The sequence below is a fragment of the Ascaphus truei genome, chromosome 6, assembly GCF_040206685.1.
Source record: "Ascaphus truei isolate aAscTru1 chromosome 6, aAscTru1.hap1, whole genome shotgun sequence".
Taxonomy (NCBI): domain Eukaryota; kingdom Metazoa; phylum Chordata; class Amphibia; order Anura; family Ascaphidae; genus Ascaphus; species Ascaphus truei.
Window position 1 is genome coordinate 130,411,627 of NC_134488.1, and position 17,914 is coordinate 130,429,540.

The 17,914-nt window shown below is 47.2% G+C and overlaps 1 protein-coding gene across 4 annotated transcripts in view; it reads right to left on the reverse strand.

The window, feature by feature from the left end:
- Positions 1-13,175, reverse strand: part of IGLON5 (IgLON family member 5) — a 305,924-nt gene extending 292,749 nt beyond the window's left edge. The window contains exon 1 of one of the 4 annotated variants that reach the window (XM_075606322.1): positions 12,527-13,170. In XM_075606322.1, the coding sequence (XP_075462437.1) occupies positions 12,527-12,599 (73 nt within the window). In that variant the 5' untranslated portion in view covers positions 12,600-13,170. Of the gene's footprint in view, positions 1-12,526 lie in introns of all 4 variants that reach the window. The other 3 variants (XM_075606323.1, XM_075606325.1, XM_075606326.1) reach the window with 3 other exon arrangements.
- Positions 13,176-17,914: the final 4,739 nt, after the last annotated feature.

Sequence of the window (17,914 nt, forward strand, 5' to 3'; positions counted from 1 at the left end):
CGCAGTGAGTGAGATGTGATAGTGAGTGAAGCAGTGTGTGTCTCGCAGTGAGTGAGATGTGACCATCCTGCCTTCTCCAGGCGCAGTCAGTGGGGTCTCTGTGCTGCTGACAGGATGAGCAGCTGTCACATCAGTGCTGCATGCTGCGTGTGCTTCCCTGCAGCCCACTCCCTCACCCCTCTGCCCTATTGATTCCCCCGCTGATTTCCTTGCTGTGTAGCTGTAACACCGGCTGAGTGTCGCTGCCACAGAATAGCTGGCGTCAGCAGCACAGAGAGAGGGACACGCAGCCTGACACCTCCAGAGCTCCATGGCTCAGGAGCTGGGTGCTGCTGGGTGCAGGGACCTATGTGACTGGACATTGCCGTGATGGGGCTCGGACGCAGTGTCTCAGACAGACAGGACAGTTTAGGAACAGATTTAGCTATATAGGACTTGTCACTTGTCAACTCTTCGTCTGAACAAATACCAGCAGCTCCAACCCTGGACGGGTCAAAGGACGTCTGTCAGACTGCTAAGCATGTCAAACCCAGGGCAGTGAGGCCTAAGGAATGGCTCGGGGGCACCAAGATTGGCAACGCTTAGATAAGGCAGGCTGGAGGTATTTATGGAGTGGGCGCATTTATACAGACCTGTACAGCCAACATCCATGGATATCATATACGCCTCTATGCAATATAGTGAGAAGCAGGGTAATGCACAGCCCTTGTTACTGTTACCTCCACCAAAGTGAATGAAGGCCGATACATTGTTAGTTGAGCATTACCTAGCTTCTCTCTACTTTTAGGTGGGGGGGTGATAATGACCCCTTTATCATTGTACAGGTAAGGAAGTTCTGCTCAGGGGCACACCTCTAGGACAGCCATGGGCACCGCCCATGGATACAGCATTTGACACCTCTAGGACTGTACAGCTGAAGAGACAGCACAGGGGCACAGACGATGACACCTCCAGGACTGTACAGCCAAGGAGACAGCCCAGGGACGCAGGCCCTGCCACCTCTAAGGCTGAACAGCCATGAAAATCATATGATTAAGCACAGCACTCCCTGCGAGTGAATGGGTGAGCACATGAATAATAAAAAGGGCCTATCCTCCTCTACAGACAACAGAGCTGGTAAACAGGTCAGCAGCGTAACCCCTTCCCTCCCAGGGGATCCCGCTGGGTCAGATTCACATCGTCCTGCGCTCTCATGATCCATCTTACGAGTGGGGTTTCTCGTTTTAAATAGGGAAATCTGATTGAGACCTATATGGATTATTAGTGTGTGTACAAAGGGTTAAAAGCTCTGTAGCAAAGGGGTTAATCTAATGATCACTGTATGTAAGGGGTTGTGTAACAGATGTGTTCAGAGGTACACAATGGAGACTGTTTAAAGTGAAACTAAAATGAGGCTTTATTGCGCCTGTCCCTTTAACACAGCAAACCATGAAAATAAGCCAAACAAAAAACCTACTCCACTTTGGAGAATATCTACACATGTAGTTCAGCCCTCTATAACTGGGTGGTTAGCTAAGCTATTTACCAGCCCAAAATATATAAACATATATACAGATATATAACAGTTCCATAAGAAAGTCTTATCTGTTTCTTGTATCTGTACGGGAAGGCCGCTCTCCTCTCCTGGGTCAGCACCCTTGTGTGCTAAGGCAATGCCTGTCCAGATATAGAGTTCTGGCCACCTTGTCTTGCTAGCCGCATACAGTCCAATCCTTCTGCAGCTCAAGACATCTGTTCCTCTGGTCAGTCCAATGTGGACTAAGGAAAAATCTTTCTGTCCTTCCTTGGTTCAGCCCCCAATTGTGAGACTCAGGAATCCTCCTCCTGTGTCTCAGAACCGGCTTTTTCTGACAGAGTTCTGATTAGGCAGGTGGGGTTGGTTGATTGCAGGTGTGCAATTAACCAGCACACTGCTGGATTAGAGGCACGTTTCTTAACAGGGATAAGTCCCTGTTACAGGGTGATCTTCATTTTTAACAGGGGATCCCGTGTGTAACGGGCGATCACATTGACATTGATGGGTGATACTGTGTGCCAGTTGCATATTCTCAGTACACACGACACTGCGGGCCTTATCCTTTATATTCCCACCGGACCGGTCAGGACATTTTCGGTCAGAAATGTGCTGCATTCAATGGGGATTTGGGCTGAAACTGTCCCGAACGGCTGCTTCGGACTACATAGAATTACCCCCTGTGTGTATAAGAGGGGGATCCAGGTTGCTCAATAAGTCCCTGCTTCAGCACAGGTGGCTCAATCAGTCCCTGCTTCAGCACAGGTGACTCAATCAGTGACTCAGTCAAAGATGACTGTGCTGAAGCAGGGATATCCTTAAAACCTGACCTGCTGGGGGTACTTGAGGACTGGAACTGGATACCACTGCTTTAAAACAATGATGTCCATGAAGCTGAAGATATGTATAGGACAGTAATCGTAACGCTTTACCCCTCCACTGCCTGATGGCCCAGCAACAAATTCACATTCACATTCTCTCTCGCTCTCTCTCTCTCTCTCTCGCTCGCTCTCTCTCTCTCTCTCTCTCTCTCTCCTTAAGGTTGCAATACTGCATTCCCTTGTATTTCTTATTTGTATATGTAACGCGAGTGACAATGTATTATTCTACATTCTTACCTAAGCTGGCAATCGTTTGGTGCTCCGGTTATAAATCTATCAAAATCCGGATGGTGTGCCTAACGTAATGGTCGCCTTTCAGTTTCAATGATTCCTTCAGTCAGTGTAACTCAGCAGCTACAATGTATCATTGTATTACCAAGGTAACAGTATCTATTGTTACAGTTTGCAGCTCAAACTGCTGGGAACATTGGCAACAAATGATCACAGACAGGAAAGTGTTGCAAAGATCTTGCCCTGCTGGGGAAGTGGGCTAAACCTGCCATATAAATCATAGGCTGCTTTAAAGCTCATTAAAAATGTCATTTCGAGTGAATAATAACAAAACAAAATGCAGCTGGTATTATCTCATAGTACAGAACAGATGTATTCTTGAAAACCCATATACAATGCCACATGTTTTGCTGCCTTTAACCTGTCCACGCAGACAATGATGTCACTTTTTGAACCTAGTAGGCATCATGGCTAAAGGTTAACCCTTACACCGCTGGAGTAGTATTTGGAAGCCCCCAGAGTAATTCAGAGCCAGTTGTTACATGCATACTTCTGATGTGTAATAGGTTGAATCTCACTTGAGGCTGGTCTCACCTGCTGTATACCTGCTGTATACCTGTTCTGCGCGGGTATACACAGACATTTCCCACTGTCGCCGTGTTCTATGCACAGGAGGAAAATCTCTCTCTTTGGCCTGGATTCATGAAGCCGAGATGTGGGGTATCACACCCCGATACAGAGATCACTGCCATTGACTTGAATGGCAGTTACCGCTGGATTGGGGTGCAATACTCGGCATCGATGCTCAGTGAATCCCCCCGTAGAGCCCAGGCCATTTCCTGAAGAGATTACAATCTGTTTTGGGTATCTAAGGCAGGGGGCTCAACGCCAGTCCGTGAAACCCCCCAGCAGCCGGTCAGGTTTTCAGGATATCCCAGCTTCAGCACAGGTGGCTCAATCAGAGGCTCAGTGCTGAAGCATATCCTGAAAACCTGACCCGTTGGGGGATCTTGAGGACTGGAGTTTAGCCCCCCTGATCTAAGTCACATGGAAATAAAGTGCCTTGCCCGGCACCTATATAAAAAGTCACGATACAGCCGCACTTTAGTGCGATGTTTCAAGTCTATTTATTGTACAAAAGAAGGACAGGAAGAGAATGCTATCAAGTGTGTTTAAGAGAGCTCTGTTTAGTAGAGTACCCATTGAGTTATACCCTTCCCCAGCCCCTCCTCTGTACAACATGTGGAGAGATAGAAGGACAATCACACTCCAGCAAAGTATAGAGGTTAGGCTGCTCACACCTCGGGTAAATGGAAGTGGTGAATACTTGGTGTGTGCAGGCACAGAACGAAAAATACTATTGGGACACACGCCTCACAAATGGGAAATATATGAAATAAAAAGTAACTTTTAATAGTAATAAATAAAACAAATAGAAGACTGGTTGTTAGATTTAAAGTGCCCTATTTACAAGTGAGGCATTTGTTCATTTTAATCTCATTATACGTTCACACAAGTTGTGCGTTCTTGCTACACGTTGTTTAGATGTGTGTTTGTTTTGTGGAGAGATAGCTGTAAACACAACTGAGATACCTGGGGAAAAAAAGGTAATTTACATATGCAAATAAGTTAACGCCCTATTTCAGGGTGTGAACCGACTTTGTGAATTGTGCCGGAAACCCCCCCCCCCCAAAAAAAACCTTACAACATTTTGTGTCTGAAAACAATGATCAATTTGGCAAAGTGCTGTGAAAACTGTGCCTGTCTCTGTTCCCAAGACACCACTCCATTCCCATGATAGCCCAGCGTGAGGTCCCAGGGTGCTATCCTCCTAGGAACAATATTAACCCAGCAGACCTTGTCTGACGAGATTTATTTCCAATGATTTTACCAGCACTGAGTTTCACATTAGTAGGAAACGCTCATTCTTACTGTTATAGACCCTTTCAATCTGATATAGAAACCGCTACATGTATCTGTTCATTTCATATGCTATTAGTTTTTCCAATTGAGGCCAGAATACACAATATATTCTAATTATTTTTATTACTTGGGGCTAGTTAAGGGATTTTACTTCAAACAAATAAGGATGAAGCTGTGAGTCCAATGTTGCAGTAACTTGTGCTACATAAAGATTGAAAAGAAATGGTGGCCCAATATAAGGGTCCCCCCGCAAAATTTATTTGCATTAATGTTTCTGTGAATATTAGCGTCCGGCAATCATGAATTAATTTGCAACGTTGTTAAGGACAGGCAAAAACAGGCCTGCACACCAACGAGATCTCAAGCCAACGCAAGTAAATGAAAGAAGAGGCAATTTCCAGGCGGGTGATGGAGGTTATGTACAGTATGTGACTGCAAAACTGGAACCACAAAACAGAGCTTTATGTAACAAGAAACAAAGTGTGCTATTGATGCACAAAACGCTTGTTGGAACGCACGGCGTCGTCTGCTGGTGGGAACTGTACCAAACATGTCTCATATGTGCGGGTCGGTCAGCCAGGAAAGCTGGTGCCACCGCAGATATATGGGGTGGGATTGTGATGCTATAAAAAGGTACGGCAGTGACACACAGAGTCACAAAATGTGACACATCATGTTATTTGTGTCGTATAACTCCCTTACTGCTTCTATTGACACATCCCAAGCTGATGCAGACAGGGCAAAAACCAAGTGTTTTTTTGCACGAAAGCAAAGAGGCCGAGGAAAAATGCACAATTCATTATCATCAACTTTGCTGCAAAATATTCATTGCCATATCACCCCCAGAAAACCAGGGTTACATTTAAAAGGCTGCCAGGGATTTCCGTATAAACCAAACACAGAGAGGAAAAAACAATAGCGTAATCCCAGTGCAACGTCACAATCCGGACTAAGGGGTGAGACTGTATATCAAGGCAGGAGGGGTGCGATTCGGAGGCAAACGCTTTGCACCATACTGTGTGTAGCAAAGGAAAAAATACCACTGCAAGGAATCAGGGCCTGAGTACTGTGGGATCCATGTATCAAGGAAACAGTGGGGCAGTTGTAGTGTACAACAATTACACCAGATATACGCGTGTGAACTAATCTGCCATTTCTCAGTCTGCGCCAGCAGCATCAAATATGATTTTTTTAACGCACATATATACTAAAAAAATGATGTTCCCATGCACTATGTATAATATAACAGCTGTCTTGGGTGAGTTTACTGCCTATGCATCTTAACCCTTAACTTAATGTGTGCTCATTTGCATGTCATTTCCCAGAATCCATTGCTGCGGTGGAAGTGCTGTGTGCTGGGTGATGATGGGGAAAGGTGGGGTTGCAGACCTGTCTAAGACATGCAAATGAGCATACAGCTATATTTCCTTTTGCTATATATATATATATATGTAACGCAGCAGGGATATCTCTGTATAGGTTAACAAAATGTATTATTTTCACTGTATGGCTATTATAAGTATTGCACAAATAATTGATACTTGTATGAGTTATAAATAAAATATAAAATATACACAACTCTGTTTTCATTGTAATTGTACTAATAATCAGGTACTCAATATAACGCAAGGCGTAAAAAATAATTTCAAACCACAAATGATGTGTGTATAACGTCCTCGTATAATACGCACATTTTCTGAAGGTTTGTACTACTTTTTAGCATGGAAACTTTGGCACACAAAACAATGAAAATATAATCTTAGTATATAGGTCCCATAGAGTTTGGTTTCCGATACATCGGGTGAAGCTCCCCCCCTCCCTCCCCCCTAATTGCCTGATTCATACAGTATGTCATCTAATAAGCTGAGGGGCAGGAATGTGCGTCACTGGTCAGCTGGTGCAGTTATAGCAGGGGCAGGTTCTGATGTTGTTACAGAAGGGGCAGGTTCTGATGTAGTTACAGCAGGGGCAGTTACTGATGTAGTTACAGCAGGGGCAGGTTCTGATGTAGTTACAGCAGGGGCAGGTTCTGATGTAGTTACAGAAGGGGCAGGTTCTGATGTAGTTACAGCAGGGGCAGTTACTGATGTAGTTACAGCAGGGGCAGGTTCTGATGTAGTTACAGCAGGGGCAGGTTCTGATGTAGTTACAACAGGGGCAGTTACTGATGTAGTTACAGTAGGGGCAGGTTCTGATGTAGTTACAGCAGGGGCAGTTACTGATGTAGTTACAGCAGGGGCAGGTTCTGATGTAGTTACAGCAGGGGCAGTTACTGATGTAGTTACAGCAGGGGCAGTTACTGATATAGTAACAGCAGGGGCAGGTTCTGATGTAGTTACAGCAGGGGCAGTTACTGATGTAGTTACAGCAGGGGCAGTTACTGATGTAGTTACAGCAGGGGCAGGTTCTGATGTAGTTACAGCAGGGGCAGGTTCTGATGTAGTTACAGCAGGGGCAGTTTCTGATGTAGTTACAGCAGGGGCAGTTACTGATGTAGTTACAGCAGGGGCAGGTTCTGATGTAGTTACAGCAGGGGCAGTTACTGATGTAGTTACAGCAGGGGCAGGTTCTGATGTAGTTACAGCAGGGGCAGTTACTGATGTAGTTACAGCAGGGGCAGGTTCTGATGTAGTTACAGAAGGGGCAGGTTCTGATGTAGTTACAGCAGGGGCAGTTTCTGATGTAGTTACAGAAGGGGCAGGTTCTGATGTAGTTACAGCAGGGGCAGGTTCTGATGTAGTTACAGAAGGGGCAGGTTCTGATGTAGTTACAGCAGGGGCAGTTACTGATGTAGTTACAGCAGGGGCAGGTTCTGATGTAGTTACAGAAGGGGCAGTTACTGATGTAGTTACAGAAGGGGCAGTTACTGATGTAGTTACAGAAGGGGCAGTTACTGATGTAGTTACAGAAGGGGCAGTTACTGATGTAGTTACAGAAGGGGCAGGTTCTGATGTAGTTACAGCAGGGGCAGGTTCTGATGTAGTTACAGCAGGGGCAGTTTCTGATGTAGTTACAGCAGGGGCAGTTTCTGATGTAGTTACAGAAGGGGCAGTTTCTGATGTAGTTACAGCAGGGGCAGTTTCTGATGTAGTTACAGCAGGGGCAGTTTCTGATGTAGTTACAGAAGGGGCAGTTACTGATGTAGTTACAGAAGGGGCAGTTTCTGATGTAGTTACAGAAGGGGCAGTTTCTGATGTAGTTACAGAAGGGGCAGTTTCTTTTGTAGTTACAGCAGGGGCAGTTTCTGATGTAGTTACAGCAGGGGCAGTTTCTGATGTAGTTACAGAAGGGGCAGTTACCGATGTAGTTTCAGAAGGGGCAATTTCTGATGTAGTTACAGAAGGGGCAGTTTCTGATGTAGTTACAGAAGGGGCAGTTACTGATGTAGTTACAGAAGGGTCAGTTTCTGATGTAGTTACAGAAGGGGCAGTTTCTGATGTAGTTACAGAAGGGGCAGTTACTGATGTAGTTATAGAAGGGGCAGATTCTGATGTAGTTACAGAAGGGGCAGTTTCTGATGTAGTTACAGAAGGGGCAGTTACTGATGTAGTTACAGAAGGGGCAGATTCTGATGTAGTTACAGAAGGGGCAGTTTCTGATGTAGTTACAGAAGGGGCAGTTACTGATGTAGTTACAGAAGGGGCAGTTTCTGATGTAGTTACAGAAGGGGCAGTTTCTGATGTAGTTACAGAAGGGGCAGTTACTGATGTAGTTACAGAAGGGGCAGATTCTGATGTAGTTACAGAAGGGGCAGTTTCTGATGTAGTTACAGAAGGGGCAGTTACGGATGTAGTTACAGAAGGGGCAGTTTCTGATGTAGTTACAGAAGGGGCAGTTACTGATGTAGTTACAGAAGGGGCAGATTCTGATGTAGTTACAGAAGGGGCAGTTTCTGATGTAGTTACAGAAGGGGCAGATTCTGATGTAGTTACAGAAGGGGCAGTTTCTGATGTAGTTACAGAAGGGGCAGTTACTGATGTAGTTACAGAAGGGGCAGTTTCTGATGGGCACTCAACTCCAGTCCTCAAGACCCCCCAACATCTCAGATTTTAAGGATATCCCTGCTTCAGCACAGGTGGCTCAATCAGTGGCTCAGTGGAAGACTGGGATATCCTGAAAACCTGACCTGTTGGGGGTTCTCGAGGACTGGCGTTGGGAACCCCTGAATCTCAGGATATCCCTCCGTATAAAGTCCCAGACGGCCTGGCAGCTTCGGCAGGTTTCTGGGCTGGGCGGCTGGGGACTTTGGTGTAATCCTTTATTCGATAACAACAACGAACGGTCCAACCTGTCCTAACAGGAAGAGTCTGGGTCTCCCACCTGATGGGGGGGCCGGCTTCAGGGGTCGGGGCAGCTGCAAGCGTGGAGACTTATCCCAGGTCTGGAGCAGAGAGCTGACTGTAGCTGCCGTGTCCTGTGTACCTGGGGCGCTGTTAGTCCCCTGGCCTGCAGACCCCGCTGTCCCACAGGGTACCGACAAGCTCTGACCCTCCTGCTACTGGGTCACCCTCTGATTGTACAAACCAACTGAACCCCTCCCCCTTGTTCCAACCAGCTACAGGGAGGGACACAACACTGAGTTGGGGGGGGGGGGGAGCTACCCCTCTAGTGCCCGGGACGGCTGGCCACATGTAGACCCTCAAATCCCCCAGTGGCAAAACTGAGGCACGAAAATATCACTGGATTTATCATAGAAAAAAAGAAGATCTCAGTAGCTTTCTATGGGATTTTTTGATAAATCTGCTGCTATGTTTTGCTCCACTTTTGCCCTAATTTTGCACCCGGGACATTTTATTACATAGCCCCCTTATTTCTAAATGCGTTTCAAAGGGGGCTGCTACATTAATTCATAGCGCAGACTGTATCCTAGCGCATACATTCGCAGGGTCTATTAGCAGCGCGGTGCTGAGATAGCCCTTTGAGGCAATGCAGTGGGGTTATTGCACAGTGCAAGGCCATTGTGGGCTATTAATTATTATTACTGTTATTATTATTTAATATTATTATCATCATCATCAGTGGTTGACAAATCACCAAAAAATCTACTCGCCACACAAAAAAATCTACTCGCCACCTAGTACCAAACGTGTGCTGCTTGGGCCAATATTTACTCGCCCGGGGGTTAAATCCACTCGCCCGGGGCGAGCAAATGTATAGGTTTGTCGAACACTGAATTCATCATCATTTATTTTTAAGGCACCAAATAATCCCCAGTGCTTAATAATGCTCACCCCTTCCATTCATTCAATGCTGCTACATGAAATCATTCTGGTTAATATAAGTTTTAATGCCTATGTAGGCATATCGAGTAAGCAAGGCGCGATGGTGATACGGAGAAGTGCGTCGCTGGCCTCTCTGGTGTTTATAAAAAAATAACAAGAAACCTACGTACGAGGCGCCTTGCCGGGCGCGTGGCCGTGAGGTCGGAATTGAGTAGGCTCCATTAAGGGGTTTCAGCGTGATCCCATCACAGCGCCATGGCACGGTGACTGCCACTGGCGTGAACGATCCCCCTTATCAGAGCTCAGTGAATCTTATCGATACGTGGCATCGCCACGGGCAATGTGTGTGACGCCAGAACTCGCAGCGGGAAAGGATTTAGCTTCCCATGTTCCTGCAGTGGGGAGGAGCAGGCTGCTGGAAAGCGACCGCTTAGATTGTAAGCTCACTGGATCAGGGATTCCTTATGCTTAATCTCCCCTGCAGCACTTTCCCCCTGATCGTTCTATTAACCCCTTGCATTGCAATGTCTCTGCATTAAAGTGCTGCACCTGTGTCGGGCCCTTTACGTACACATGGAAGGAAGGGTTAAATAAAGTCGTGCTGGTCTCGGGAGGGTTAAGCCGGGTTTAGCAATGCTACGCAAGTCATTGCCTTTAGGTGGCACGCGCAGGGTTAAATGTGACATGCAGGTGTCTAGAAAGCATAGAGTATGTAACCCTTCGCTTGCTGTGCTCTGCGTTTCTGGCAGGGAAAGGGTTACCGAGAAGGGCAGAGCCATGCTGTGCGGTATTTGTTGGAGCTCAGTAATGATTGGAAAAGCTATGGCAGGGAATGGGTTAAGCAATACTCTACAGGTGCCTTTTTCCCCAAGCATGAAATGGAGTAATGTTGCAAGGTAGCGATCAAGCAATGCTCTGCAGGCCCTAAGCAAGGCCTGATGCTCTGCAGGTCTCTGATAGGGAGGAGGTGAGGCGGCGTTCTGCAATACCCTGCAGGGAAAGGGTTCAGGGATCTGGAAGGTCCTGCAGTGTCAGGGTTTGGAGATAACCTCCGGCTTTTTATACTAGAACGGTATAAACACTGTCTGTCTAGAAAGGAAGGGGTTAAGAGTTACTTTACACTTTAGTTTAGTCAGGAATCTGTATAGCAAGGGAAGGGTTAATTTACCAGCGCTAGGCAAGTTAGCAAAATACCATATACACCATGTAAAAAACTCATACACGGGTAATCCTTCTACATGTATGTAGAAATACACACATGCATACTACATACAAATATACACGCATCATTTCTTCATGTATATTCATATATCCTGTATATATTTACACACATAGGTAATTAACTGATAGAGAGATATAGGCGGGCTTGTGTTTTTCTTTTGTGTACATGTGTACATATATATATATATGTGTGTGGATACAATGTAGCAGCATGTACTTACCGTGTGTACAATATGGGGATACAATTAAATATCTGTGTATAAATATTAATATACACGTGTTTAAACGTTGAAATATCAACAAACTACAATATACACACACACACACACACACACACACACACACACACACACACACACACACACACACACACACACACACACACACACACACACACACACACACACACATATGTAAAGAATTCACTACACTATAAATACACCAGGCATTAATGCTTAGCTGTGACAGTCTCTCAGCTCTCAGCCTGTCTCTTTCTATAACAGATGCCATACACAGCAGCTTCTATACACAGCTGCACGCACACCGCTCAGCAGGGCCCCCTCCCCATGTCAGTGTGCTAGTGGTCTGAGCAAGGGATCAAAGGTCAATGCAGACCCTCTGCCTAATCACCTTTCACCTCATTGATCCAACCTCTTCATTTGCAGAGGGACCTGCCATAGATAGCTATGCCGAGTACAACACCAAAAAGGCAAAGACAAGGGATAAACAGGATGCAATAGGGGGAGGGGGTGGGGGGGAGACATATTGGTTCCCTCCTTTTCATTAATTAATTTATTTATGATCATTAACCTTTGCACCCCAGCAATGAGTAGCCCTTGTCACAGCTAAATGATTGAGAAAAGGCTCTGTCCTTAGCTATGTCCCAAATCCCCAGAGCATCACTCAGAAGACCCCAAAGGATGGGATGAGTAGTGGAGCAGTGCTGAGTTGTGGGTGGTCTTGGATATTGCAGGATCCCCCCCAATCCAGCCTTTTCCCAGCCTGACATATCTCATGAACCTCTAAATCCTCATCAACCCGCACAGATCTATAGGGTATCCCACAAAAGGAAACATAATCCCTGACAATCCTTCCAGGTTGTCACCAAACTCACTATTAGTAAAACACCATTTATTAACTCCAGGGGGGGGGGGGCAGTGTGTCTGTTACCCCTCCCCCTATAACCCCCAGCCTTTGCAGTGAAAAATAGAGTAGTAACAAAATGGTTAATGGCACTGCTCCCAATACCTGGTCTCTGATGCCCCACTTCTTAACTGCCCTGTGATATCACCAGGGACACCCCCAGCCTTTCCCACTGGAAAAAAAGCATCTCTACATCCCCTCCCATCAATTCCACTGGCCCTTTAACCCTTGTACTGCTGGAAACTCCTCAGCCATGCTAGTGATAACCCCCATGACCCCCCCCCCCTCCGTTAACCCCTCGCCCGGCGGAGGAACGCACAGAGCCCCTTATGCATGATATACAGTGAGGAAGGATGGAGACTGACTCCCACAGCAATAAAACCAAATAGTACCTTGTGTCAGCAGCAGCAGCATCAGCCCCGCGGCCAGGCTGCCCAGGCTCAGCCTCCGAAGTGGCGCCTTCATTTTTATTTCCTCCGTCGTCTCTGGCCGTCCCCCTCCTCCTCTTCCTCCTTCTCTCTTTTCCCCCGCTTGCTTCTCTCCTTGTCCTTAGCCCTTTCCCCCCCTCCTCCCTCCCTCCCTCCTTGGCCGGGTTGGTGCTGGTCCTCTCTCTCTGGTTCTCAGCGGTGGGATGCGGGAGATGGGGGAGTGGAAGCAGCACAGGGTGCAGGAGGGATTCTGGCTGGGGAATCTCTAGCAGCCCCCCCTTCCCTCTCTCTCCCTCTCTCTTTCTGTCTCCCTCTCTCCCCCGCTCTCTCGCCTTCTCCCCTGTGTTGTGTCCCCCTTGCACCCCCCTTTAACACACGCACACAAACACACACACACACACTCCCCTCGCCTTCTGCGAAACCATAAGGGGCTCCTGACAGATGGAAGGTGATTGGCAGCAGTTGGGGGCCAATGAGAGCTGCAGCTGGGTAGGGGCTTGTCGAGCAAATGACGGACCGTTGAGCCAATGAAGGGGTGTTGAGGTTTTCGGTGGAGGGGGATGTATGGGTTGGTGGGTTTCTGATGCTCTCCGTTGATTTATCCAGGAGGCTTTTGTTACTGCAGCATTGCTGTGTGTGCTGTTCCCCCCCTCCCCTCTCTCTCTATCTCCCTCCCCCTCTCTCTATCTCCCACTCTCTCTCTTTACCTCCCCCTCTCTCTATGTCACTCTCTCTTTCACTCTCTATCCATCTCACTCTCCTTCACTTTCTCTCTCTCTATCTATGTCCCTCTCTCTCTTTCTATCTCTCCCCCTCTCTCCCTACCCCTACTTCTCTCTCTCACTTAATCTCTCTCTCTCTCTCTCTCTTTATCTCTCTCCCACTCTGCCCCCCCCCACCCCTCTCTCCCACCGCCCCCTCTCTCTCCCTCAGACACCTTCCTGTGCTTGCGACAGAAAGCCAGTTGCTTTGGATCTTGCCAAGACTCAGGATGAGACACCAGTTGTTTCCGAGGATATGATGGAATTGGGGGGGCTCTGACATTTCGCACGGGGTCTTCCAGAGATCGGAGACATTGTTCAGGAAGATTGGGGGCTCACACTGTCCTCTTTCACTATTAGTTTATATAAAAGAAACTGAGCGCAAAGTCTATAGAGAAAGATGAATAAGTGGCTTTGCCCCCAGTTGAAGACGCCTGAACCACGGTTCCAATCCCGGTAAATGTATTGGAGAAGTATACATTAGTTGTAGGGTGTGTAAATGAGTACTTCAGTATTAGGTGATGCTGTTTTTATTCGGACTAACAATTGATATTATAAGACAAGCTTTGGAGAGTTGTCTCTCTTCCTCAGGTCAAACTGCTTGACCTGTGGAAGAGAAGAGAGACCTCTCATAGTCCCATGATGTTGAAAAAAGACATGTCCATCAAGTTCAACCTACTGTACTGTATGCTACATTTAGACGACAAGCCCTCGAAAGCTTGTTTTATAATATCAATTGTTAGTCCAAATAGAAAAGGTATCGCCAAATACTCAAGTTCTCATTTACTCTGCACAATCGCAACTGGACTAACACGGCTATTCCTGTTGAATTCATGGCTGTAGGTTTGGAAACCCTTGAGGGAGCCGGTATTACGGTTCTTTATACAGTAGATGAAATGAAAGTGTACAGAGATTTCATAACCTCACAGGTCTCTTCTTCAGGTGTCATTACACATTCTGTAAATCTGTACACAATTTTTTCATCTTTCAAGTAGTCCCATGCTGGTCCATCAAAGGATTTAGCTGGGCTATTACTGCGGGGGAACTCCGGGGACCTAAGGCCTGTCACCTCTGCAGTTTTAGCACCGGGAACGCCACATAGTGGTTCTAACATTATGTCAGTGGAACTGGAATACTAACTGGGATAATAGCTTTTTCTATCATACATTATTTAAAGCTGAATAATTTCATGTAGTTTAGATATAAATTAACCATTTGCTGCTTAAAATTCTGATCTGCCCCCCTACATAACCACCAATGGATAACACAATCTACAGCAAATCCACGGGAAACATGAAGTACATTGTTATATTGTCCACAGTGCACCCCGTTCTGTATTATTTCTATTACACCCTGCGCCCCGTCCTGTCTTATTCCTTATACACCCTGCACCCCGTCCTGTCTTATTCCTTATACACCCTGCACCCCGTCCCGTCTTATTCCTTATACACCCTGCACCCCGTCCTGTCTTATTCCTTATACACCCTGCACCCCGTCCTGTCTTATTCCTTATACACCCTGCACCCCGTCCTGTCTTATTCCTTATACACCCTGCACCCCGTCCTGTCTTATTCCTTATACACCCTGCACCCCATCCTGTCTTATTCCTTATACACCCTGCACCCCGTCCTGTCTTATTCCTTATACACCCTGCACCCGTCCTGTCTTATTCCTTATACACTTTGCACCCCATCCTGTCTTATTCCTTATACACCCTGCACCCGTCCTGTCTTATTCCTTATACACTTTGCACCCCATCCTGTCTTATTCCTTATACACTTTGCACCCTGTCCTGTCTTATTCCTTATACATCATGCACCCCGTCCTGTCTTATTCCTTATACACCCTGCACCCCGTCCTGTCATTCCTTATACACCCTGCACCCCGTCCTGTCTTATTCCTTATACACCCTGCGCCCCGTCCTGTCTTATTCCTTATACACCCTGCACCCCGTCCTGTCTTATTCCTTATACACTTTGCACCCTGTCCTGTCTTATTCCTTATACATCATGCACCCCGTCCTGTCTTATTCCTTATACACCCTGCACCCCGTCCTGTCTTATTCCTTATACACCCTGCACCCCGTCCTGTCTTATTCCTTATACACCCTGCACCCCGTCCTGTCTTATTCCTTATACACCCTGCACCCCGTCCTGTCTTATTCCTTATACACCCTGCACCCCGTCCTGTCTTATTCCTTATACACCCTGCTCCCTGTCCTGTCTTATTCCTTATACATCATGCACCCCGTCCTGTCTTATTCCTTATACATCATGCACCCCGTCCTGTCTTATTCCTTATACACCCTGCACCCCATCCTGTCTTATTCCTTATACACTCTGCACCCCGTCCTGTCTTATTCCTTATACACCCTGCACCCCGTCCTGTCTTATTCCTTATACACCCTGCACCCTGTCCTGTCTTATTCCTTATACCCCCTGCACCCCGTCCTGTCTTATTCCTTATACACCCTGCACCCCGTCCTGTCTTATTCCTTATACACCCTGCACCCCGTCCTGTCTTATTCCTTATACACCCTGCACCCCGTCCTGTCTTATTCCTTATACACCCTGCACCCCGTCCTGTCTTATTCCTTATACACCCGGCACCCCGTCCTGTCTTATTCCTTATACACCCTGCACCCCGTCCTGTCTTATTCCTTATACACCCTGCACCCCGTCCTGTCTTATTCCTTATACACCCTGCACCCCGTCCTGTCTTATTCCTTATACACCCTGCACCCTGTCCTGTCTTATTCCTTATACACCCTGCACCCCGTCCTGTCTTATTCCTTATACACCCTGCGCCCCGTCTTGTCTTATTCCTTATACACCCTGCACCCGTCCTGTCTTATTCCTTATACACCCTGCACCCCGTCCTGTCTTATTCCTTATACACCATGCACCCCGTCCTGTCTTATTCCTTATATACCCTGCACCCCGTCCTGTCTTATTCCTTATACACCCTGCGCCCCGTCCTGTCTTATTCCTTATACACCCTGCACCCTGTCCTGTCATTCCTTATACACCCTGCACCCTGTCCTGTCTTATTCCTTATATACCCTGCACCCCATCCTATCTTATTCCTTATACACTTTGCACCCTGTCCTGTCTTATTCCTTATACATCATGCACACCGTCCTGTCTTATTCCTTATACACCCTGCACCCCGTCCTGTCATTCCTTATACACCCTGCACCCCGTCCTGTCTTATTCCTTATACACCCTGCGCCCCGTCCTGTCTTATTCCTTATACACCCTGCACCCGTCCTGTCTTATTCCTTATACACCCTGCGCCCCGTCCCGTCTTTTTCCTTATACACCCTGCACCCTGTCCTGTCTTATTCCTTATACACCCTGCACCCCGTCCTGTCTTATTCCTTATACACCCTGCACCCCGTCCTGTCTTATTCCTTATACTCCCTGCACCCCGTCCTGTCTTATTCCTTATACACCCTGCACCCCGTCCTGTCTTATTCCTTATACACCCTGCACCCCGTCCTGTCTTATTCCTTATACACCCTGCACCCCGTCCCGTCTTATTCCTTATACACCCTGCACCCCGTCCTGTCTTATTCCTTATACACCCTGCACCCGTCCTGTCTTATTCCTTATACACCCTGCACCCCGTCCTGTCTTATTCCTTATACACCCTGCACCCCGTCCTGTCTTATTCCTTATACACCCTGCAACCCGTCCTGTCTTATTCCTTATACACCCGCACCCCGTCCTGTCTTATTCCTTATACACCCTGCACCCCGTCCTGTCTTATTCCTTATACACCCTGCACCCGTCCTGTCTTATTCCTTATACACCCTGCACCCCGTCCTGTCTTATTCCTTAAACACCCTGCACCCCGTCCTGTCTTATTCCTTATACACCCTGCACCCGTCCTGTCTTATTCCTTATACACCCTGCATCCCGTCCTGTCTTATTCCTTATACACCCTGCGCCCCGTCCTGTCTTATTCCTTATACACCCTGCACCCTGTCCTGTCTTATTCCTTATACACCCTGCATCCCATCCTGTTTTATTCCTTATACACCCTGCACCCCGTCCTGTCTTATTCCTTATACACCCTGCACCCCGTCCTGTCTTATTCCTTATACACCCTGCGCCCCGTCCTGTCTTATTCCTTATACACCCTGCACCCCGTCCTGTCTTATTCCTTATACACCCTGCGCCCCGTCCTGTCTTATTCCTTATACACCCTGCGCCCCGTCCTGTCTTATTCCTTATACACCCTGCACCCTGTCCTGTCTTATTCCTTATACACCCTGCACCCCGTCCTGTCTTATTCCTTATACACCCTGCACCCCGTCCTGTCTTATTCCTTATACACCCTGCATCCCATCCTGTTTTATTCCTTATACACCCTGCACCCCGTCCTGTCTTATTCCTTATACACCCTGCACCCCGTCCTGTCTTATTCCTTATACACCCTGCACCCCGTCCTGTCTTATTCCTTATACACCCTGCACCCCGTCCTGTCTTATTCCTTATACACCCTGCACCCAGTCCTGTCTTATTCCTTATACACCCTGCACCCCGTCCTGTCTTATTCCTTATACACCCTGCACCCTGTCCTGTCT